Genomic DNA, 27191 nt, shown 5'->3' with positions numbered 1-27191 from the left:
CACACACACACACACACACACACACACACACACACACACACACACACACACACACACACACACACACACACACACACACACACACACACACACACACACACACACACACACACACACACACACACACACACGTTGTGACCAAAACATTTATTCCCATCACCTAATTCCTAACTCTAAACCTAACTCTTAACCTAACCCTAACCTTAACCCCAAACCCTAAAACAAACTAACCCTAACCATAAACCTAACCCCTATGCCTAAAATAGCCTTTTTCCTTTTGGGGACCGGCGAAATGTGATTTTTTTGGTGACTCAAACGGATAGAAAGTTAGACCACACACACACACAAACACTGTGATGCCTAAAACATGCCTTGCTTGCCAATCAGTCTCCTCCATATTTAAAAGCTCTCTCTTGACACCTAGCGCGTGTGAAGACAATGACATTGTCCCTGTTCAATACACTTAATGCATTAATAGGGTTTAGTGCACTCTCCTATCACAGGTCTGGACACGCACTCTCAATGCCGTGCTATGGATTTACTGCCCACATTCCTCCATCTTCTATTGACAGAATGATATCAACAAGGTTCCAACACCCTATTCGCCCCTGAGGCTGTTGTTTTCTCTCTTCCAAGTGTAGGCCTACTGTACTTCACTTCATTCAAAGCATCCCATAATTCCACACCATACTGAGGTAGTGGGCTCTATTTTCTATTGTCTATTTCTACTTGCCATTGACTGTGGGAAGCCCAGTTGAAGATAAAACACCAACCCACCTTTTCCACCTCCTGTTTTGGGGACTTGAGATTTATCAAAACAACAAAAATGATTTATCTTTCCACTGACAGGTGTGGATTGGATAGGTGGCAATCATGCTGGTTTCACCAATCCTGTCATAGCAGTGCTCATGAGGGGGTGGAAGGAAAGGAGACAACCTGGACATAGAGGCAGGGCTGTCAGTCTTTTTTTTCTACAACTCATTTAGAGCTTATTTGAAACTACATAGGTTCATATCAGAGCACCTCTTGCTCAGAAATCCTATTTTTCATTTGGTACAGAGTCACACTATAATTAAGCTGTACACTGACAGCAGCCCGAGGACCTGTGAGAAAATACTTGAGTCTCAAAAGTTTATTAACACACAACCAGGGAGGGGAGAGAATGCGGGAAATGGGACAGAGTAAGCTTCCCCGGCTATCAGCAAGAAGAAAGCCCAGAGTTGTGTTCAGTAGGCACGGAGCGGAAGAAAACCCTGAAACTTAAGGAAATGGGTTGGTACTATTTAATTTGTTTTATGCTGCAAAACGTTTTGCTACGGTGTGCCCTAATGAACACCATCCACATATCATAAGAAATGCATTGCTATGCTGCAGTTACTGTAGGCATCATTCCCACACAAATTAAACGTGAACCACAAGCACTACGATTTGTGCTATTTGCAGGATTTCACATTGAGGTTTCATGTCACAACTCTCAGGAAGATGGCAAGTCCTCTCTATTAAGCTAATATTCTCTTTGAGTGATTTCTCTCTCCTACCCATCGCTACCCACTGCACACAATCCAGGAATGCAGAAACAGAGTGATACAGCTCATAATGCTATGTTAAGACAAAAAAAGCATTTTTTTTTTTAAACTAACGTGAAAATAAGACTTGAGGTACTAATTAGCATATTGGCATGGTGAGCCAGTTTTCAGTGTTCATTACACAGTACTACATTGTTATATCAGTTGAACAACTGCTAAATCAAAAGCCCAAATCAAGTGTTCTATGCCGTTTGATGCTAGAACAAAGCTGAATGTTAATTTTCTGGAATGAGGAGTGCATTATTTAATTTGCAATACCATCTAACGAGGTAACACATAAAACATTGGGAAGACTCAATTAAAAGCCAATGTTTTTCTTCCGTGTGTGTGTGTGTGTGTGTTTTTCTGTTTTTACATGTGTGTGGGTGTGTCTGTACAACACCATTCTGTGAGCTACAGCATCGTGATAGAAACTAGTTTGCTGGGGGGGTTTGGAGTGAACCCAGGCAATGTCATGATGAAAGTCAGTATTTCAGGCATGATCACCAGCATATCCCATGCAAGCAAATAATATAGCTGCCAATATTTTGACTAAGAAAAAAGTAAAGGGGGTTTGAGATGTTTTGACTTGGCCAAATCGCGTCCGCCAAGACGCTGGTTTTGATGTGGCTTCAAGGAGAATTAATCAGTTGTGGCTTGCCAATGGACATCTAATGATCTGTGATTGATAATAGGAAAGCACGCTCCTAAAAGGGGAAATAATGATGACGCGTAACACTTCACATCACGCTCCCATTGCAGAAATCTGCCAATGTCTCCTTAACAATGCAGTATGTCAATTTGGAGTAATAACGGTATCCCTGGGCGGTCATGACAATAACACCATAAAGTTAGGAGGGTGATAAACATCAGAATGTGCAGTGGGGTTTGAATGACATGTTAGGCTAATTCTACTGCTTCTAAGCCAGATGCAGCCATGCAGGTACAGTGGCACCTGTGGACTGGCATCAGCCTCTAAAATCCTAAATATTTAGTCAATACTTAATGACCGAGAAAAGTGCATACAGTAACTAGGCCTACTTTGTTCTCCCAACAATAATCCTAGGTGAAATAGATGGTAAATGTTGGTAAAAATAGAACAGGTGTAATGGCTTCCGTCGGTAGAAGGAGAGGAGGACCAAAGCGCAGCGTGGTATGTATCCATATTTATTAGAATACTTTTTCAATAATGAACAAAACAATAAACAGACGAAAACCCAACGAAGCTACAGTCCCGAACTAGAGAACACAAAACAGATGAACGCAAGAACAGGAACAATCACCCACAAACCAACAGTGAAAACAGGCTACCTTAATATGGTTCCCAATCAGAGACAACGTAAAACACCTGCCTCTGATTGAGAACCATATCAGGCCAATAAGACAAACCTAAACAAAGAAACACATAACATAGACTACACCCACCCAGCTCACGTCCTGACCAACTAAACAAAGACTAAACAAAGGAAATAAGGTCAGGAACGTGACAACAGGTAAATAACATTTGATCTCCAATTGACTTTTGGAATCATATCGAGACGCTGATAGAAACAGTCCCTGGCAACCTCTTCAATGAAGTCAGAACAGGAATAGCACAATTGTCTTATTCGCATTTGCTGGTACAAGCAATTACAGGCTTATCGCTAGTGACTAGTATTCACTCTTATCCCTGTTTGTCAGTGTCGCCTGTGAGGTGTGAAGGTCACAACTGGAAACCTGGGGTCGGCGGCTAACTCCTGAACACTCAACGTTCTAATTAGAGGTTCTGTGGAACATGGCTACCCCTCCTCTGCAGCTCTGGGCTTTAATTGCAGGAGGTCGATAAGCCCAGACAAAAGCATCTCAACTGAGGTGAAGTCTGTCAGGCATAGATAAACACACACACTTTTTTACAAAGCCGCAGACATTCACAGACAGCCAGACAAACAGAGACATGAGACACACATACGCGCCATTGTGGATGCGTGACTAGACCATCACAGTACAGATAAGTAATGTGAAAAGGATATAAAAGAGTGATCAAAACTAAAGCTGAGACTTTTTCCTTTACCCTTTAAGAATCAGTTTGAATATTTCCCAACTTAAAAAAATGCAGTTTACTAAATTAAACAAAAGCGAAATAACAGAATGTGGTTATCATCTTATTTTCTTGCTTTAATGTCTTTGATTAGTTAGACCAATTAGCAAAACAAAACATAATTTTATCCTCACACAAGGGATCTTACTTCACGGATACCTGTCATTACATTTCTCTTTAAATAATTAAAGAACACTTGCAATTGTAGCACAATTTTCTCCAATGGAATTACCCACACTATGATGCCATAGGCTTTGAAGGTTGATATGAAAACACTGAATTGTGATTAATAGGCTTAAGAAGTATATCGCTGATGCTTCACATAGCCCAGAGACACAATTAGAACATAACAAAAATATATTTTCTTCACACCTGACAGGAAATGCTTGACCTCTTTGTTGGGGCGGTTTTACACAAGATCAGTATTACTCCAGAGATGCAGTACTGCAGGAGGATGTGTGAGATAGTGTTTTTCTAAGACTGCTCCAACACAAACACACACCCACTCTGCCTAAGACAACTATTAGTAAGATTTGAAGCTGCTTGCTGTCGCATTTAGTTTATCTGCAGGGACACAGAGAAGCAGAAAGAAAGGAGTGTTGCGGTCAAAGCATTTCATATTTACAGCTTTATTAAAGTCCCCCTTGAAGCTATTGAGCTTTACTTGCGTCCCCAGCCAGGAGTGTTTATATCATGACAACAATCATGATGCATTGCTGTGGTGGCCACATTCCAATCTACTGTCTAATCTCCGCTCTAGCCCCAAACATCACGGCTCAATTGTTCCTAATTGCCCTTGCTATGAACTATGGCACAAACAACAGTGGGGGAAATCAAGAAACAAATTCCCTCCTAAATCCATAATCTCTTTACTTATCAGCTTGGGGGCACTTGGAAAAAAAGGAGGGATATATCTTTATTTATTCCAGAGGCAGTCAAATCCGGGCTTCGTTCTCTTGTTAAAATGTTCATTTAGCCACGCTGCTTATCAGTCCCATTAAGGAGCTGTTCTGCTGAATAGGTACAACCAGCGAGGAAGAAAATGCAGAACAAGAAGCTCAAGGGTAGACACTAACGCTAGAATGCATAATGCCGTGGTACTGTAGCACCACATTCCACAATGCACCAATATGTGAAGGTGTGGCAATGAATACACATATTGAGTGCTTGGATTAAGTACACAGTGACATACTGTATGGTTTCAAGTAGAGCTGGGATGACAAACCAAAAATGATCGACAACGATCATACAGATCACTTATCGCAGGCATTTTGCTGACATCGTTCATTATGATAAGTAGCCTATACTAGAGAAATGTGTTTGAAATTAAATGTTTGCTAATATGGGTGATTGTTATTGGGACAATTGATGGCTACGACCATCAAACTAGTAATAGTAGTTTAAAGGATAATAAATAAATAAAACTATGTTGCACATTAATGTTATAAACTTATCGTTCTATTTATCGTTATCGCATAAATTCAGGTAATTTCGCAATATGGATTTTTGTCCGTATCGCTCAGCTTAAGTTTCAAGGCATAATCGGATTAATCATCTTTAAACAGATGAGCAATGATCCTCACATCTTGTATTGTCTGAAACGAAGAGTAATGGATCTCTTTAACAAAATCCCATAACTATCAACAGGTTCCATATACTTTTATAGAGCCACATCCTTATAGTAGGTGTGAATTCCAGGGTCTACTCTAGGCTCCTAGTTACAGTTGAAGTCAGAAGTTTACATAAACTTTAGCCAAATACATTTAAACTCAGGTTTTCACAATTCCTGACATTTAATCCTGGTAAAAGATTCCCTGTTTTAGGTCAGTTAGGATCACCACTTTGTTTAAGAATGTGAAATGTCAGAATAATAGTAGAGAATTATTTATTTCAGCTTTTATTTCTTTCATCACATTCCCAGTGGGTCAGAGGTTTACATACACTCAATTAGTATTTGGTAGCATTGCCTTTAAATTGTTTAACTTGGGTCAAACGTTTCAGGTAGCCTTCCACAAGCTTCCAACAATAGGTTGGGTGAATTTTGGCCTATTCCTCCTGACAGAGTTGGTGTAACTGAGTCAGGTTAGTATGCCTCCTTGCTCGCACATGCTTTTTCAGTTCTGCCCACAAATTTTCTATAGGATTGAGGTCAGGGCTTTGTGATGGCCACTCCAATAGCTTGACTCTTTTGTCCTTAAGCCATTTTGCCACACCTTTGGGAGTATGATTGGGGTCAATGTCCATTTGGAAGACCCATTTGTGACCAAACTTTAACTTCCTGACTGATGTCTTGAGATTTTGCTTCAATATATCCACATAATTTTCCTACCTCATGATGCCATCTAATTTTGTGAAGTGCACCAGTCCCTCCTGCAGCAAAGCACCCACAAAACATGAATCTGCCACCCCCGTGCTTCACGGTTGGGATGGTGTTCTTCGGCTTGCAAGCGTCCCCCTTTTTCCTCCAAACATAACGATGGTCATTATGGCCAAACAGTTCTATTTTTGTTTCATCAGACCAGAGGACATTTCTCCAAAAAGTACGATCTTTGTCCCCATGTGCAGTTGCAAACCGTAGTCTGGCTTTTTTCTGGCGGTTTTGGAGCAGTGGCTTCTTCCTTGCTGAGCGGCCTTTCAGGTTATGTCGATATAGGACTTGTTTCACTGTGGATATAGATACTTTTGTACCTGTTTCCTCCAGCATCTTCACAAGGTCCTTTGCTGTTGTTCTGGGAATGATTTGCACTTTTTGAACCAAAGTACGTCCATCTCTAGGAGACAGAACGCGTCTCCTTCCTGAGTGGTATGACGGCTGCGTGGTCCCATGGTGTTCATACTTGCGTACTATTGTTTGTACAGATGAATGTGGTACCTTCAGGCATTTGGAAGTTGCTCCCAAGGATGAACCAGACTTGTGGAGGTCTACAATTTTCTTTCTGAGGTCTTGGCTGATTTCTTTTGATTTTCTCACGATGATCAGTATGTTGGTTTCAACGCATGTTACATCATTTCAGGTTGAAGATGAACGCCAAGAGGACTTGAACAGAATACTAACTGAGTAGGCTGAATTGACGTAGCATGGTTGGGCTGTTGTAACCAAGTGTCTAATGTATTTATTTAATTATAATGCAAATTATGCACGTTTATGGAAAACTACCAAACAAAGCAGGTCCCTTGAATCAGCAGTGGAAGAAAACAGAAGATGGCTTTTAGAGTCCCTAAAGTGATCATTCCCCTGTGTGTTTATGTTTTAAGTAAAGTTAATTTACATCGATGTAAGAGGTCATCGTTCCAGTTCTTCATCAGCGAGGCACTGAAGCAGAACTCTGTCTCCACTAGTGCCTGGGGGATTCTAGTAACCAGAAACACAGCATAAAACAGAAACTTTCCCATTTTTATTTAAGCTGGGCTGAAGCGCATCTGGGAACGCTCACATGCCTAACACTATGTTAACATTCTAGAAACAAAATTCCTTTTCAGACAAAACCCATCATCATCATCATCAAGGACCATTTTCTACTCTGCCTTCCTCTCCCCTTCCCCATAATATTTGGCATCTGTTTTTTGAGTGATGTCTTGTCTTCATTCTCCTGTATTTTCTTTATATACACACCGATCCCACCCCTAGAGAAGACCCCAAGGCCATACACACAACCCACAGGCCTCAGAAGCTCTATTTTGGTGTCCTCTGGTACATTCTAATGCCTTGATTCAGAAATACACAGCGAAATGATTGAATACTTTTATCGAGTTTACAAAATTAGTTGTGGTATTATGTAGAAAGACATGACTTTACAATGTAAATGACTGGAAATGTATGAATTCAGTGTACTGTTAGTTGTTTTGGATATTGTTAAGTTATAGGCCTATATGATCAGGGCTATTTTCTAAGTAAGAGAACATTAAATATTTTTCAACATTTAACCTGTCTTCTCTTGAGATTAAAGTCTTATTTATAGCTTTACTGCAGGATATAAATTGCCAAAATTATGTTTATTCTTTAAATTATGTATTTTATTAAAACAAAACAAAAATGAAGTAGGTTGCAGGTTTTTGCTCCCAAAATCACACTTTAAAAAAAAGATAAAACAACAAAATTGGATGTTCTAAGTCCACAACAATGCTTAAACCACATCAGGAGACCACTTTTGAGGTCTGTGAAAAAATATGAGACATTTAGATTTTGGGGTGTAGTTTCGAGTTTTAATGTCACATGCACAAGTACAGTGAACTGTCTTTCTTCCAAACTCAAAACCCAACAATGCAAAAATGAATAACAATGTTTTTCTAGAAAGCAAAAAACACAAAAAAACACGAGAAATGAGAATAAGAAATACACAATAAAGTAAGTAAGCAAGAATACTATATATAGAAAATATTTAAAAAGTCAGTTACAATACCATATTTACATGTGCAGAGATACTAGAGTGATAGAGGTAGACATGTATAGAGGTAAGGTGACTAGGCAACAGTCAATAAGACAAACAGAGTAGCAGCAGCTTGTATGTGAGTGGGTGTGCGTGTGTGTAGAGTGACTTTACAATGTAAATGACTGGAAATGTATGAATTCAGTGTACTGTTAGTTGTTTTGGATATTGTTAAGTTATAGGCCTATATGATCAGGGCTATTTTCTAAGTAAGAGAACATTAAATATTTTTCAACATTTAACCTGTCTTCTCTTGAGATTAAAGTCTTATTTATAGCTTTACTGCAGGATATAAATTGCCAAAATTATGTTTATTCTTTAAATTATGTATTTTATTAAAACAAAACAAAAATGAGGAGACCACTTTTGAGGTCTGTGAAAAAATATGAGACATTTAGATTTTGGGGTGTAGTTTCGAGTTTTAATGTCACATGCACAAGTACAGTGAACTGTCTTTCTTCCAAACTCAAAACCCAACAATGCAAAAATGAATAACAATGTTTTTCTAGAAAGCAAAAAACACAAAAAAACACGAGAAATGAGAATAAGAAATACACAATAAAGTAAGTAAGCAAGAATACTATATATAGAAAATATTTAAAAAGTCAGTTACAATACCATATTTACATGTGCAGAGATACTAGAGTGATAGAGGTAGACATGTATAGAGGTAAGGTGACTAGGCAACAGTCAATAAGACAAACAGAGTAGCAGCAGCTTGTATGTGAGTGGGTGTGCGTGTGTGTAGAGTAGGTATAAATGTATGTGCATATGTGTGAGTGAGAAGATGATGGAGTGAGTGATTGTGTGTGTTGGAGTGACAGTGTGTGTGTGAGTGTGTAGAGATAGTGCAAATACTGAAATAAAAGGTAAGGTAAACTCGGTGCATGTAGCTATTTTGTTAGCTACTTATCTGTCTCATTGCTTGGGGATAGAAGCTGTTCAAGAGCCTGTTGGTGTCAGACTTGAAGCACCGGTACCTCTTGCCGTGAGGCAGCAGAGAAAATACCCTATGGCTTGGGTGGTTGGGGTCTTTGGCGATTCTTCCGGGCCTTCTTTTCACCTTGCCTGATATAGAGGTCCTGTATGGCAGGGAGCTCTGCCCCAGTAATGTACTGGACTTTCCGCACAACACTCTGTAACGCCATGCGATCGAGGACAGTGCTATTGCCATACCAAGCAGTGATGCAGCCAGTCAATAAACTCTCAATGGTACAACTGTAGAACCTTTTCAGGATTTGAGGGCACATGCCAAACTTTTTCAACCTCCTGAGGGGGAAGAGGCACTGTCGTGCCTTCTTCACAACTGTGAGTGTGTGTTTGGACCATTTTAAGTCTCTAGTGATTTGGACATTGAGGAACTTGAAGCTGTCTACCTGCTCCACTGCCGTCCCATCAATGTGGATGGGGTGTGCTCGCCCCCCCCTCCCCCTTTCCTGTAGTCCACGATCAGATCCTTGGTCTTGCTGATGTTGAGGGAGAGGTTGTTTCTCTGGCACCACACTGTCAGGTCACCGACCTCCTTCCTGTAGGCTGGCTCATTGTCGCCGGTGATCATGCCTACCACTGTCGTGTCGTCAACGAACTTGACAATGGTGTTGGAGTCGTGCGTGGCCACACAGTCGTGGGTGGACAGGGAGTACAGGAGGGGACTAAGCACACACCCCTGTGGAGCCCCTGTGTTAAGGGTCAGCATGGTGGAGGTGATGTTGCCTACCCCCATCACCTGGGGTTGGCCCGACAGAAAGTCCAGGATCTAGTTGCAGACGGAGGTGTTCAGACCCTGAGTCCTAAGCATGGTGAGATACCCTTTAATTCAAGTGTGCACCTAGCAAGAGGCTGTTGTTTAGTTGTGTTTTGGTTGCATTTCAAAACAAATACCCACTGGATTGATGCAAATAATCATGATATCATTCTGCCAGGTAGGCATAACCTACTTTGTTTTTAACATTTTTATTTTTTTATTTTATTTAACCTATATTTAACTAGTTAAGTCGGTTAGGAATAAATTCTTATTTACAATGACGGCCTACCCCGGCCAAACCCTAACCCAAACAACGCTGGGCCTATTGTGCGCCGCCCTATAGGACTCATAATCACGTCCGGTTGTGATAAAGCCTGGAATCGAACCAGGGTCTGTAGTGACGCCTTAGACCGCTGCGCCACTCGGGAGCCCCAATAATTCAATTTAATTGAGAAGATTTTTGGGAAAGCCTGTTTTTATTAGAATCATCACTAATGGCTACACAAAGTGGTAGATGCGTGCACTGCACACACACACACACACACACACACACACACACACACACACACACACACACACACACACACACACACACACACACACACACACACACACACACACACACACACACACACACACACACACAAACAGACAGAAAGACAGGGGTATTCTCGTTGCCTCTTCCGAAAGTTACAGGAAATAGAAATAATTGTAGCATTCTGTTTATGGCTTATGATAAACTTGGGAAAATGAATACATTTTCAATTCATTTAGTTGATTCCCTACTACAGGTCAATACATTTTTGAACATTGTGGAATTCTGTTTTAATGCCTGGATTTCGTGAGGGCCCTAATTATCATATTTGGACCAGAATGAGGCTCTCCACCACCTATTGTTCCTGCAGTGATGATTCCCCATCTTCATCTAATGTTTTCATAATTTATCTGCAGATTCTCAGGAAAACGCATAGGCCTACAAGTAGCGTACTGTATGCAAATTAAAGAGCCAAATGAACGGTTCTCTCACCAATGCCATTTGGTAGGCTACACTGACTGACGAGACGAGAGTCACTCATTTTAGAGTCAGTCTGGAAAGCCCCGACATACTAGGAAAAGAAACCTCGAAAATCCTTTGGTTTACTTCTTCCTATACGATTCCATGGACATATAACCACGTTGCATGATTTATGAATGGCAAAGAGATTGACTTTATTCTGTCAGTTCGACACCTTTTATAAACTAGTCAACAGTTGCTGTTCAGTTGTCAAATCAATAAACTATCAAAATAAAGGAGGTTGCACACTCCATGTGTAATCTCCCAGCAATTTAATGGGTATTTACCAACGTTTCGGCATCACTGTGCCTTCCTCAGGGTCATTGTGCCTTCCTCAGTTGTCAAATCAACACACAGTAAATAGCCTACTCTCGCCACGACTCTGCGTTGCTGGCTATGTGAAATGTGTTAGAAAACAATTAAGCTAAGTCGTGGATTTCGACTCATTGTAACCACTTACATTACATGGGAAGTGCAAATTCACGAGCATCATGATCTCTCCCTCCTCTGTGTAAAGAAATACGACTGCAACCAGAGATCTGTATATAATGAAGAGATGCTCATATCTCTGCCCTAACAATGCTAGTCGTCCAAAAGACTGGAAGGCAGGCGACAAGCTTAGGCCCAAAATAAGCCCAATGTTTTTGGCGAGAGTGAAACCTCTTCCTCTCTGCTGCGTTACCACGAAATCGATCGCTTTGTGACTGACAGGCGCCTATCCTATCAATCGATTGAGCTAGAAAATGCATATTGTTCATTCTAGCGGGAGAGGGCTCAACGCACTAGCGAATTTAAACTTTTAAATGAAAAGTAGCTAAGTTACTATGAAGTGGAATATGTAGCCGGCTGAAAATGAGTCTCTAACCAGCTGATTAGCCAACAGCCGGCGCTAATGGAAAACACCTGAGCAAGGGTTAACCAGTCTCTACGGCTGGTCTCTATGGCTCAACTAATTTCAGCACCATGACACTGTCTGTGAATGCAACTGCGCACACACACACACACACACGTCAGCATGTGTATTGTGTGCATGACACATGTACATATTTGAAACGTGTGTGTATTTCTGTGTTTTATGTGTATATGTTTGACAGGTGTGTGTTTTGAGTGTGCGATGTCTTTCCTGCCTCCCTAGCAGAGCCTGACAGTCATATGCTACACATGAGTAAATCCGTGAGAGGCTCAAGTGAAGGTTGGCTGCTCTACGGGACACAGCCATGAGTCCTTCTCACCTTTTCTGTCATCTTAGAAGGGGTACTTTGTACAGACAGGAGACTCCAGACAATGACAGATGCTGTCCAAAGCTCTCCCCTGTTACAATGCCTGCTCTAACGGAACAGTATCATTCTAGGCCTGTATCACCAAATTATGATTCCCACTCTTTACATAGCAATGGATTCCTAGTTGACAGCACCGTGATCAGTATGTGCTGGTGGAGCTGCCCATTGAATGGTGCTGAAATCTGTCACACAGGCTATTCCTCTGATGGTCCAGAAATTGGTATTGGGTGCTGTCCTTTTAGTGGTGCTGAAATGTGTTGCATTGAGGTAGGCTACAGCACACATTTCAGTGGAAAGCAAGATCATTATACATCAGCCTTAAAAATGCATCCGATGATTTATTCCATGTATATCTCCAAAGGCAAGTCAAATCACCTGTTGCAACACTGTCACTTTATTCGACTGTGGATTATCTGAAAAAGTTAAATTCATTAGCCAAAAATAAGATACACTTTAGTTGTTTGAGCTAGAGGTCACACATAACCCGTCACATGAGCAATCTTGCACCACATTTGAATGCTGGGTTAGTTATCTACTATAAACACAAATGCCTGTACAAATCATCTTGTCTTGTATTGTTTCTGTGGGCATTACTACTCAGACGACAAAAGGACAATTGTCTGATAACGTGGCCTGCAATAAGCTACTTCGAAGTATTTTACCTGAAGATTTCCCGCCTATTCATCGTCATATCTAGCTTAATGTAAATCGCGTGCACTGGCCAAGTTAAGGTTGTATCAATGCGCCACAGCCGGTGTAACACATGTCCGTTATGGCGATAATTGATTTGAAGAGGCTAAATGGAGTCTAGGCTAAGGTGGGGGTAGTGATGCTCACAGCAATCACCTTGAATAACAGAGAAGAGTGACTGACATTGGTGTGAGAGCCGGTTGTCTTGTCGAGCGCTGCAACAATTCCAAATGTTTAAAATGATGGAGAATTGTATACAAAATAGTCTCTGCTATTATGATAAAGCTTCATGTGGCGTTATAGTAAAGAATTGCAGGCTTCACACAAAATTGACAATTTCAGTACAGGGAGTAATGACATCGGTTGAATGAAAGAAAGCGCATCATTACCTGCTCTTGCTGTTGAGACGTTTTCGGTGCGTTTGTCTCCTTCACCGTAGTCATGATGCCCTACAGTCAGATCAACCAGCTGCTACACCACAACACAATCACAGGTGACTTTGAGAGGTGACCGGAGCCGACAAAGTACCACAGAGAAAAATACATTCAATTTCAGTCGTGATGTTTAAAGTTGAGAGAGCGCTTGATGTAAGCAATAAGGAGTTGGGGGAAAAATCCCGGCAAAACGAGTCTTAATCTGAGACAACGCAGATGATACTCAATTGTAACATTGTGCATGGAAGAAAGTGGGAGGTAGAGAGAGATAAGAGCTGAGGCAAAGACAGCTACTGCAATTGATACCGACCGCGCCACTTCGATAAATGCCTGGCAACCACCAACGGGCGACTGAGATGGGGGGAGGCGAACAGCGATACTTGTCCCCCACCACGTCGCACGTATCAGATTTTCACGCATGCACCCGCCAAGAGACACAGACACTACTAAAATTGTGATATCATTGATAATAATTGGAGAGGTAATTTAGGCACTACAATCCTACCTGTTATCTGGACCATTCAATTCAGATTACAGTAAAATATAATGAATAGTTTAATGACATCAAAGCTATCACTGAAACATGTGTATTTCATACATTCAATGAAATAGGTCACATTGACAGTCTCTACAGAGCTCTGCGCTGCCACACTCACACATAATGTTATGCAATATGTTTTTTCACGTCAATGATTTTCAACTCTTCTAAATACAAAAAAAAAAATTGCTTCAAGAGCGAGATCTGTACCATTGGACAGTAAGTGTAGAAAATCGCAGCATCCCAGATGGCATGACAGGAAATATATTGAAACAAATACTTGAAATGTAACTAATAAACCATTAAGAAGAGGCATCCAAGTTGCTCGGTTAGAAGATATATAGTTGTACCATGTATAAGTATATTTTAATATATCTCTTTAGGGCTAATGTATGCAGCAGACAGAGCTTCAGCGAAATAGAACGAGCAAACAAGTCTAAATTGGTGCTAGGGGAAGCAGGGTGTATCCAACCAAAATGTTCTTCCTTGAATTTAAAGTCTCTGAGTAACACCATTAAAACAAAACAAGAATTCTGACAGAAGTGTATGAGATATTGAGCACAAGGTGACTAAGACGCAACTAACATGACTATGTATGTCAGTTATCATGACTTTTCAGCTATCCGCTATCCAGCCCAGCCTCACATTCAATTCGCGCATATACTGTATGTACAAAATGTATTTCAGCAGATTTCGTGCGTTTTTGTGCATTTTTGGGGTGGTTCAATTCGTTTGTAAATACACGAATTTCTGTGCTACTTAATTCGTGCGAAAAGACACGAATTTAACCAGTAGGCGACACACAAGCCGTTGCAACAACCATAGACGCGATCGCCTGTATTTATTTATTTTACGTTATGAATATATAGATATTTTGTCTTTTTTTAACCATATAACCATAAGAGGTTATATATATATATGTCTTTTTTTATCCCTATTAAAACATTGTGGTTTTATGCCTATATGTACTGTTTTCAATTTTTCTGAACAGACTTTTCAGTATAGAATGAATGTAAGCAATGCATGATGGTTAATGGTGTTTTATTCGGTTGTAGTTCCATGTATTTCTTAAAAAATAAACGTGTAAACCATTTTTATTGACCAGAATGTAACTGAAAATACAATGGCAGCCTTGCCATTGTCCATCAATAACAAAACATTTTTTTTTCGTATAACATTTGGGGAAACGTATGCAGTCATTGTAGTCTTACATTTTGTTGGCCAACCAAAATTACCAAAACGTTAACCCGTAATAAGGCTAGGGTGGCTGAGTGTAAATACATGGCTCTGAGTGTAAGCACCTTTTCACTAGAAACGTTCTTGTGTTCAAATTACCGTCAGTGCGAAATAGCTAGAAAGCTTTCGTATTTCCACTTGGCTGCACCTACGGTTACGATAACGATAAATCAAGTGCAATACCTGCGTCGACCTGTGTCGAGCAGCAAAACACCGGAAAGCTTCTAGCCTACCGGAAAGTTACAAGAAGAACAAGAATAGTTACCTCATCCGGTCATGTGACACTCTGGATGCCACCTAAAAGCAATTTCAACCGTTTTGAAAAATGACGCCTGGTAACCCCCAAAAAATACCAGGTGCACGAAAAGTTTGGACTTTATATTTTTTGAAAACCTCCATAAATCACTCAGGCCATTGACTCGAGAAGAAAAAAATATAAAATATTTTCCAGAAGAAAAAACATAGAATATTTTTTGAAAACCTCCATAAATCACTCAGGCCAGCACCCATTGATTTGGGGCGGTAGTATAGCGCTCCCAGAGCGGGTATGGAAGTCTGGATCCCCCCTAAAATCATTTAAGGCTCTGTGTGTCTTTAAGCACCATACTTTTTCACTCCATCCTTGCTGTGTGTGTGTGTGTGTGTGTGTGTGTGTGTGTGTGTGTGTGTGTGTGTGTGTGTGAGCTTTTCTTTGACATCTGTTTAGAGAAATTACTGATTTACAGTTCATGAGGGTTGACCGATTCACACATTTAAAGTTTTGGAAAGATCTGACTTTTTTTAAACCTTCGAAACAGCACCTATGACCCCATTTTAAGGCACTTCCGGTTGGCGAGGAAGCTATAAGTAAATACATATCCTGATCGGGGTATGCTTTTACAGAATCCTGAGTTTTAAGTCTATACCTTAAGAACTGACTGATTTACACAGGGTTGAATGCACTATATATCACAAACTGCTGGTTGGGTATGGCAAAACACTTTTAGGGTGATTTTATCACTTCCGGTTGCTCCAGGAAGCTTAGAATCAACACAGGTAGACCTCATAGTGGCTTGATGGATTGTCATTGAAGACAGGTTCATAAGACATTCATAACCCACATAGGCTTCAGGTTGAATTTAGGGGTGCAGGCAATGTGTTCCTATGGGGTGAGATGTCATTGTAAACTGTTTGATGTAAACACCTTCTTTTAACTGTTAAGGGTTAATGCCACACGGTCAAGGTTAGGCTTGCACAGAGACCTTAGGAACGTTCCTGAGGTCAAATTGTGCTTCTAAACCTTAACAGTTCTCTCTCTGTCTCCCAAAAGCAAAAGACTTGAAATGTAGGTCAAGGGTCATCTTCTTGTCACTGTCGCTGCGCTCAGACCGAGCAAGCTACGGTCAAGCGGGGCATCTCGTTGAACTCGGCACGGCCTGGAGACTATGGTGATGTCATTTTTAGTGGTGATTTCAGAATGCTATTTTGGTGGTTTTTCACTGTTGAAACATATTGCAAATGCACAAAAGTCAACTAGCAAGTCAGTGTCCATCAGCCAATTAGATATTTTCAGACACCTAACTGATACCATCTGACTCCAAACTCACTTTTTCCAACTCGTTTAGAAGCCAACTATCACATATTTCAGAGCAGGCCCAAAATTCACAGCGCCTTCCATTTAAACCATAATAAAACTAATAATACGTAGTTATGTTCTAGCTGCGGGTCCAGTTCTCACATTATGTTTAGCCCTATGTGAGGCGACCTCGAATCCCAAGTTTCGGCTCGATAGGTCATTCGGTGCCCGAGCAAAACCTTAATTGGCGCTGAAATTCCACTTTTTTCCATGCCTTGCTACGGGGTCCTTGAATGAGCTATCGGACAGAAATGTCGGGGTCCGTCTCTATGGGCCGAGCCGGTTTCAATGCACCTAGTCTTGCAACTCTGGGACTTTTCTAAATGTCACCATTTTCGTAATGCTCAAAATGAATTGAAGTCAATGCAAATGCACAAGGCTTTTTATCGGTCCGAGAACCTTCTAGAGCCACATAACTCACCGTGCTTAATCGACCTGAGCTCTAGAACAGGTTTGTAAAGTTTCAGAACTCTAGGTCTGACGGTTCTTTAAAAGTTCGAACAAAAGTAACTATTGCAGGCACTGTCTGCCTCTAAGCCCCTCAGTGTGTCACTCCATCCTTTCTGTGTGGGTGTGTAAATTTCTCCTTGAAATCTGATGGGATGAATGACTGATTTACAGTTCATGAGGGTTGCCTATTCACATATATTAAGTTTTGGAAAGATTTGACTTTTTTAACCCTTCGAAACAGCCCTTTTGACACCAATTATGGCACTTCCGGTTGGCACAGGAAGCTGAAAGTAAACACATATCCTCATTGGAGTGGGCTTTTACAGAATCCTGAGTTTTAAGTCTATACGTTAAGAACTCACTGATTTACAATGCACTATTTCTCTCAAACTGCAGGTTGGGTATGGCAAACACTTTTAGGGTGATTTAACCACTTCCGGTTGCTCCAGGAAGCTTAGAATCGACACAGGTAGACCTCATAGAGGCCTGATGGATTGTCATCGAAGACAGGTTCATAAGGCATTATTAACCCACATAGGCTTCAGGTTGAATTTAGGGGAGCAGGCAATGTATTCCTATGGGGAGACATGTCATTGTAAACTGTTTGATGTAAACACCTTCTTTTAAGGGTTAATGCCACACAGTCAATGTTAGGCTTGCACAGATCGGGAGGACCTTAGGAACGTTCCTGACGTCAAATTGTGCTTCTAACCTTAATGGTTCTCTCTCTGTCTCCCAAAAGCAAAAAAATATGAAATTGAGGTCAAAGGGTCATTTGGGTCCTTCTTCTTGTCCCTGTCGCTGCACTCAGACCGAGCGAGCTACGGTCAAGCGGGGCATCTCGTTGAACTCGGCATGGCCTGGAGATAATGGCAATGCCATTGCAGGCTTTGTGTGTCTTTAAGCACCGTACTTTTTCACTCCATCCTTTTATCCCCTTTTCTTCGTGGTATCCAATCGCTAGTAATTACTATCTTGTCTCATCGCTACAACTCCCGTATGGGCTCAGGAGAGACGAAGGTCGAAAGCCACGCGTCCTCCGAAGCACAACCCAACCAAGCCGCACTGCTTCTTAACACAGCGCGCCTCCAACCCGGAAGCCAGCCGCACCAATGTGTCGGAGGAAACACCGTGCACCTGGCCCCCTTGGCTAGCGCGCACTGCCCCCGGCCCGCCACAGGAGTCGCTGGAGCGCGATGAGACAAGGATATCCCTACCGGCCAAACCCTCCCTAACCCGGACGACGCTAGGCCAATTGTGCATCGCCCCACGGACCTCCCGGTCGCGGCCGGCTGCGGCAGAGCCTGGGCGCGAACCCAGAGACTCTGGTGGCGCAGCTAGCACTGCGATGCAGTGCCCTAGACCACTGCGCCACCCGGGAGGCAGATCTGACCTTTTTAACCCTTCGAAACTGACCCTATGGCACCATTTGAAGGTACTTCCGGTTGACATAGAAAGCTGAAAGTGAACACATATCCTCCTTGGGGTAGGCTCTTATATAATATTGAGTTTTAAGTCTTTATGTTAAGAACTGACTTATTTACAGAGGGTTAAATGAGTGTGTGTTATTTCATAAAATCACATAAAATCACAGAATTCTGGCAGAGCTTCGAGACCCACTTAAAAAATGTTCATCTGAACACACTGCAACTGGATCTGTAATTTATTTATTTTTACTCCTTTTTGTGAACATTACCAATTTGTCAATGTACAATTTCTCTTAAATTACGATAGATAAATGGCTGGTTCTTTTTTTCCTGACACCGTATGCTTATGTACTTTGACGTGAAGCGGTCAAATTAGCACCCTACTTTGCGTTTTTGACCTTTAATCCCAGAAAAATGGCCATAACTCAAAAAGCGTTGAGGCCTCGACGCCATCTTGTTTGGGGCCAACTGTCCATTACGTCTTCGAAATATTTTCCGTTTAGGAGAAAAGGCCACATGCATTTGCAATGTGCTTGTGCATTTGCAATATTATTTATTTTCCCTCTGATGGGAATTTCCGAGACTGCGGAAAAATGACCAAAATTTGTTATTTTTATAAAACGGAAACCGAACGTCCGAGAGATTTCGTTTGATGACTTCCTGAAAGATCTCTCCCCCGCACACGGCCCGACGCCGTCCGCAAATTTTAGAAACGTCTCCGGACGTCTAGTAAGACCGTACATTTGCAATGTGGCATTTCTCACTAACCATATGGCGAGTGCTAAAATGTTCCCTTAAGGTATGGAAAGGCCTTGGAAAGGCCATAAGTGTAAGCCAACATAATTCATTATTTTACATTAACATGTAATACATGCATTATGAAGAAAATGGTGTAATTTAGGCTCCACGAAATATGAAATGGGTTATGAAGAAAATCGTGTATGGTTGCCTACATGACAAAAAGGCGTTCTGATTACAAGTGCACCAGTATCCAAAGTATTAAGCGAAATCAATTACAGAAAACAGCATTGGCATTAATAAAACAATATTTCCCACGAATTAAGTCGCACGTAAATGTGCGTCTTTTCTCAAAAATTCTGTTCAGCAAGTCTAAAACAGTACATATAGGCATACAACGACACATTTTAAAACATGGTTAAACAAAGACAACATTTCTGTATATTCATGACGTTGAATTAGCCATTAAGAAGAACAAAAATGAAATACAAATTATCGCGTCTATATGGTTGTTGCAAAGGCTTGTGTAGCCTACTGGTTAAATTTGTGTATTTTCGTACGAATTAAGAAGCACATAAATTCGTGTCTTTTCTCACGAATTAAGCCAGACGAAAACGCACAAAAACGCACGAAATCTGCTGAAATACATTTTGTACATATATGCGCGAATTGAATGTGAGACTGTGTTGCGCTATCATGACTTTTCCTAACCTCTGTTCCGTTGTGTCATTATAATGATGACATGGAAAAAATACTTTTGATAGAAACACTTAATGGAATTACTGTGGCCTTCGAAAAAACAAAATGTACACTTCCGACATTTGGACACTGAAATCCAAATGAGCGACACTAAAGTGTAAGAAAATAACCATCCTTTTTTCAAAGGTACAATGAAGCGAAACTACGATTGCTCACACTGCAAACTTACATGTAGCGCAAGTATTATTAACATAATAGCATTTATTTAATATCTTACACTTTAGGGGCTCTCAAGCAAAGCACTAATGTTCACACAAGCCACTTTTGGTTATCCCTCAAATTAAACCAAATGTAATGTATTGCAGCGCTGTGTTAATTAAACATTTCTAGGAAGAACCATTGCATTCAATATCCAAACACTGTATATAAATGAGTTACTTATACTCAGAGACATTCTACATGGTAATGATACCTGTTCTATTCTTCCTTCTCCTCTATGTCTTAGCAGGGGTTTTAATATGCACATGCTGCTTTGTTAATTAATTGTGGGCACTGTGTTTTGGTGAGGTAAATTACTATGGAATCCCAGATGGGTGTCGGCAGTGTCGGGCCTGCATGATAAGCACACTGCTGCACAGTGGGAGGAAAGCCATGTCCTTCAAACAGAGGCCCTACTTTTAGACCCCTTGCCTGCCTGCTTAAAAAGTTGCAAAAACAATTGAATCCCTTTCCAAGTGAACCCAAAGTATCCCACAAAACACTGAATAGAGTAGGATTTGTACACAGCACAGTATACAAAACAAACTTCCACACACATAGACAATCAAACTCACACAAACATAGATAAGTTGACACTAGTAAAAGCACTACTGAGGCACTACACAGCATGTCATCGCGATCAACCAAACACTCCACTACTACACAACTGGCCCTTCTCTACCGCTCCTATTGCAATTAACATCGACAGCATGACGTATAAAACCAAAAGGGTTGCTGCTCGGCAAATCAATCAACTCCAAACTAATGATGCCCACTCTGGACCAGATGCCCCGATTGGCTGATGGCGGATACAGTGCTACTCAGTCGCTGTGGCTGCAACATAACAAATGCCCATTGTGCTGCGGTGGGGGAGCCTGTACACAAACCTCCAAACCTCAACCCCTGTGATGTTGACAAATGGACAAGGAGAGGATGAGGGATGCCTGTGGCCTTGGCTCTGTTTAAACACACATTCCTTAGAAGTTACAGATTAATTGAGTGGCGGTGCCAACCTCCCGGAACAAATGGAGGCCCTTATGGCTGCCAACCTAATGAACTGGAAGAAGTGCTCAAGACTGATGAGATGTTGCCTACTAATCAATACCAATGCAACCTCAAAATACTGTGCCGATTGATCGCTATGGCACTGGTAATAGCCTTGTAATGACTCATCATCACAACAAGGATGACAATTATGTATGTGGATCGATAATTCTGTGAATGTCGAAGCAATGCTTAAAATGAGAAACGGGAATGTTCTGTTTGACTTTTCTGTCAATGCTGATATTGTAGATTTGTAAAAAAAAAAAAAAAAAAAAAAAGGTGTGTTCTCTGGATTTACAAAGGAGACTGAGAAGTCTGTCAGTGAATCCAGCAGTCTCGCACAAGCTCATATTGAGTTGAGATTTCTGCCCAGAACCCTCAACTACCTCGTAGCCCTGCACATTGACTCGGTACCAGTACACCTTTTAATTGTTTTGCACATTTTTCTTACTTTTGAACTCTGTATTGTTTGGAAAGGGCACGTAAGCATTTAACAGTAATGTCCACACCTGTTGTATTCGGCGCTTATGACAAATACAAATGGATATCGATAGCCAGTGCTCTTCAGTACATACACTACCTGCAGTGTTTGTTGCTACTTTAGTGGATAGAAAAAGAACAGAGGCAAAAAACAGCAGCCAAACAGTCAATTACATTACAACCCCAGAGGGAGAGTCCACTTTGATCTACACTGAACAAAAAAATAGAAATGATGGCCTCTCTCCTTAAAAAATGCCCCACAGCTCTTGGAGTCCCATGCAGGAAAAGCTAGACTAGAACAGCTTGCTGGACATCATTTGTTTAGCATTTCTTATACCAATAGACTATTTGAAGAGGCACACAACCTAATTTTTGCTGAATGTCAAATACAGCAGCCAACAGAACTCATGGGTAGTTTGAAAGAAGAGCGAATGCGCGATGGCGGAAGACTAATAGAAGTTATTTATTCAGACCCATAACCATACAATCTTCGTGAAGAGAAGTGAAAGCCTTCCGTATCTAATTCTAGTCTGACAGTATATTATTCAAGGATGTCATTAGAATGATGAAGATAAGGACAACAAAACTTATTTCACTTAACTTTTGAAAGCGGGGAAGGAATCAAGCAACAATAGAGAGAGAAAGAGGAGGTAGGCTAATAACATTAGGGGAATATTACGAAAGGTAGGTTATACAGTTGAAGTTGGAAGTTTACATACACTTAGGTTGGAGTCATTAAAACTAGTTTTTCAACCACTCCGCAAATTTCTTGTTAACAAACTATAGTTTTGGCAAGTCGGTTAGGACATCTACTTTGTGCATGACACAAGTAATTTTTCCAACAATTGTTTACAGACAGATTATTTCACTTATAATTCACTGTATCACAATTCCAGTGGGTCAGAAGTTTACATACACTAGGTTGACAGTGCCATTAAACAGCTTGGAAAATTCCAGAAAATTAAGTCATGGCTTTAGAAGCTTCTGAAAGGCTAATTGATATCATTTGAGTCAATTGGAGGTGTACCTGTGGATGTATTTCAAGGCCTACATTCAAACTCAGTGCCTCTTTTCTTGACATTATGGGAAAATCAAAAGAAATCAGCCAAGACCTCAGAAAAAAAAATCTGGTTCATCCTTGGGAGCAATTTCCAAACGCCTGAAGGTACCACGTTCATCTGTACAAACAATAGTACGCAAGTATAAACACCATAGGAACATGCAGCCGTCATACCGTACAGGAAGAAGACGCATTCTGTCTCCTAGAGATTAACGTACTTTGGTTAGAAAAGTGCAAATTAATACCAGAACAACAGCAAAGGACCTTGTGAAGATGCTGGAGGAAACAGGTACAAAAGTATCTCCACAGTAAAATGAGTCCTATATCGACATAACCTGAAAGTCCGCTCAGCAAGGAAGAAACCACTGCTTCAAAACCGCCATAAAAAAGCCAGACTACGGTTTGCAACTGCACATGGGGACAAAGATTGTACTTTTTGGAGAAATGTCCTCTAGTCTGATGAAACAAAAATAGAACTGTTTGGCCATAATGACCATCGTTATGTTTGGAGGAAAAAGGGGGAAGCTTGCAAGCCGAAGAACACCATCCCAACCGTGAAGCACGGGGGTGGCAGCATCATTTTGTGGGGGTGCTTTGATGCAGGAGGGACTGGTGCAGTTCACAAAATAGATGGCATCATGAGGTAGGACAATTATGTGGATATATTGAAGCAACATCTCAAGACATCAGTCAGGAAGTTAAAGCTTGGTCGCAAATGGGTCTTCCAAATGGATAATGACACCAAGCAGACTTCCAAAATTGTGGAAAAATGGCTTAAGGACAACAAAGTCAAGGTATTGATGTGGCCATCACAAAGCCCTGACCTCAATCCCATAGAAAATTTGAGGGCAGAACTGATAAAGCGTGTGCGAGCAAGGAGGACTACAAACCTGACTCAGTTACACCAGCTCTGTCAGGAGGAATGGGCCAAAATTCACCCAACTTATTGTGGTAAGCTTGTGGAAGGCTACCCAAAACGTTTGACCCAAGTTAAACAATTTAAAGGCAATACTACCAAATACTAATTGAGTGTATGTACACTTCTGACCCAATGGGAATGTGATGAAAGAAATTAAATCTGAAATAAATCATTCTCTCTACTATTATTCTGACATTTCACATTCTTAAAATGAAGTGGTGATCCTAACTGACCTAAGACATGGAATTTTTACTTGGAATAAATGTCAGGAATTGTGAAAAACTGAGTTTAAATGCATTTGGCTAAGGTGTATGTAAACTTCCGACTTCAACTGTGTATGATTTATAATGCTTTTGAATGACACCTGGTTATGTCGAGAAATATGGCTTACCCTTAAGAAAAGTTATTTTCGGGATGGAACATTTGTAAAATACCTGGAAAATATTCAACCCTAGCATCCCAAACATCCTCAGTGCGTGACATGTCTGGTGATTATGCAGGCCATGGAAGAATTGGGACATTTTCAGCTTCCAAGAATTGTGTATACTTGTGTATCCAGATCCCTGCGACATGGGGCTGTGCATTATCATGCTGAAACATGAGGCGATGGCTGCGGAGGAATGGCACGACAATGGGCCTCAGGATCTCGTCACGGTATCTCTGTTCATTCAAATTGCCATCGATAAAATGCAATTGTATACGTTGTCCGTAGCTTATGCCTGCCCATACCATAACCCCACCGCAACCATGAAGCACTCTGTTCACAATGTTGACATCAGCAAACCGCTTGCTCACACAGCGCCATACACTCTGTCTACCATCTGCCCGGTACAGTTGAAACTGGGATTCTTCCATGAAAAGCACACTTCTCCAGTGTGTCAGTGGCCATGGAAGGTGAACATTTGCCCACTGAAGTCGGTTACGACGCTGAACGGCAGTCAGGTTCTGGCCAGGCTGACGAGCACGCAGATGTGCTTCCCTGAGACGGTTGCTGACAGTTTGTGAAGAAATTATTCATTTGTGCAAACCCACAGTTTCATCAGCTGTCCGGGTGGCTGGTCTCAGATTATTCCGCAGGTGAAGATGCCGGATGTGGAGGTCGTAGGCTGTCGTGGTTACATGTGGTCTGCGGTTGTGAGGCCGGTTGGACATACTGCCAAATTCTCTAAAACAACATTATGGTAGAGAAATTAACATTAAATTATCTGGTAATAGCTCTGGTGGACATTCCTGCAGTCAGCATGCCAATTGCACGCTCCCTCAAAACTTGAGACATCGGTGGCTTTGTGTTGTGTGACAAAACTGCTAATTTTAGAGTGGCCTTTTGTTTTCCCTAGCACAAGATGGACCTGTGTAATAATCATGCTGTTTAATCAGATTCTTGATATGCCACACCTGTCAGGTGGATGGATTATCTTGGCAAAGGCGAAATGCTCACTAACAGGGTTGCAAACACATTTGTGCACACAATTTGAGAAATATAAGCTTTGTATGGAACATTTCTGGTATCTTTTATTTCATCTCATGAAACATGGGACCAACTCTTTACATGTTGCGTTTATATTTTTGTTCGGTATATAATTGCCATCGCCGTTAAGGTTGTGGTGAACATGGGACTGGTGTAAAGCCAGACTTCTGATTCTGTGACGCAAACTGTATTATATGTTCCTGGCTGACTCAAATACATGTTTTTATTGAGATTTTTGGGAAGAAGCTTAAAATCCCACCACTAGGGAAAAGAGGGCTCCTTCTCTACACATGCACATCTGTTGTTGTCTTGATTGGGACTCAGTCTTACAGAGTCATTTTGGATGCTTCATTAAAGGCCAAGAATAGCAACCGGGCTGGACATCATAATGACTATTGTATGGTACAGGGCTGGGCATTATAATGACTCTGTAGTACAGAGCTGGGCATTATAATGACTTTATGGTACAGGATAATGAATTTATGATACAGGATAATGACTATATGGAACATGATAATGACTCTGTGGTACAGGATAATGACGCTGTGATACAGGATAATGATGCTACGATACAGGGCAATGACTCTATAGTATGGGACAATAACTCTACGATACAGGATAATGGATATATAATATAGGATAATGACTATATAGTACATGATAATGACTCCATGGAACAGGGTAATGACTATGTATTATAGGATAATGACTCTATAGTACAGCATAATTACTATGTGATACAGGATAATGATGCTACGATACAGGGTAATGACTCTATAGTACATGATAATGACTTTATGGTACAGGATAATGACTCTATAGTACAGGATAATGACTCTATAGTACAGGGCTGGGCATTATAATGACTCTATGGTACAGGGCTGGGTATTATAATGACTCTATAGTACAGGGCTGGACATTATAATGACTCTATAGTACAGGGCTGGACATTATAATGACTCTATAGTACAGGGCTGGACATTATAATGACTATATGGTACATGGCTGAACATTATAATGACTCTATAGTACAGGGCTGGACATTATAATGACTCTATGGTACAGGGCTGGACATTATAATGACTCTATGGTACAGGGCTGGACATTATAATGACTCTATGGTACATGATAATGACTCTATGGTACATGATAATGACTCTATGGTACATGGCTGGGCATTATAATGACTCCATAGTACAGGATAATGACTCTATGGTAAAGGACAATGACTCTATGGTACAGTATAATGACTCTATAGTACAGGGCTGGACATTATAATGACTCTATAGTACAGGATAATGACTCTATTGTACATGATAATGACTCTATAGTACAGGGCTGGGCATTATAATGACTCTATGGTACAGGGCTGGACATTATAATGACTATATGGTACATGGCTGAACATTATAATGACTCTATAGTACAGGGCTGGACATTATAATGACTCTATGGTACAGGGCTGGACATTATAATGACTCTATGGTACAGGGCTGGACATTATAATGACTCTATGGTACATGATAATGACTCTATGGTACATGATAATGACGCTATGGTACATGGCTGGGCATTATAATGACTCCATAGTACAGGATAATGACTCTATGGTAAAGGACAATGACTCTATGGTACAGTATAATGACTCTATAGTACAGGGCTGGACATTATAATGACTCCATAGTACAGGATAATGACTCTATTGTACATGATAATGACTCTATGGTACAGGATAATGACTCGATAGTACAGGATAATGACTCTATAGTACAGGATAATGACTCTATAGTACAGGGCTGGGCATTATAATGACTCTATGGTACAGGGCTGGGTATTATAATGACTCTATAGTACAGGGCTGGACATTATAATGACTCTATGGTACAGGGCTGGACATTATAATGACTCTATGGTACAGGGCTGGAAATTATAATGACTCTATAGTACAGGGCTGGACATTATAATGACTCTATGGTACAGGGCTGAAC

The 27191-nt window shown here is 40.9% G+C and overlaps 1 protein-coding gene across 5 annotated transcripts in view; it reads right to left on the bottom strand.

The window, feature by feature from the left end:
* LOC139583425 (A-type potassium channel modulatory protein DPP6-like) overlaps positions 1–27191 on the bottom strand; it is a 385278-nt gene that overhangs the window by 157105 nt on the left and 200982 nt on the right. The window contains exon 1 of one of the 5 annotated variants that reach the window (XM_071414504.1): positions 13227–13632. The exons of the other annotated variants lie outside the window; for them this stretch is intronic. Coding sequence (XP_071270605.1) covers positions 13227–13280 — 54 coding nt within the window. The 5' untranslated portion in view covers positions 13281–13632. Of the gene's footprint in view, positions 1–13226; positions 13633–27191 lie in introns of those variants that run through there. 5 annotated transcript variants of the gene reach the window in all.

The sequence above is a fragment of the Salvelinus alpinus genome, chromosome 8, assembly GCF_045679555.1.
Source record: "Salvelinus alpinus chromosome 8, SLU_Salpinus.1, whole genome shotgun sequence".
In the NCBI taxonomy this organism is placed as follows: Eukaryota; Metazoa; Chordata; class Actinopteri; order Salmoniformes; family Salmonidae; genus Salvelinus; species Salvelinus alpinus.
This window is presented reverse-complemented; position numbering and strand designations above follow the sequence as displayed.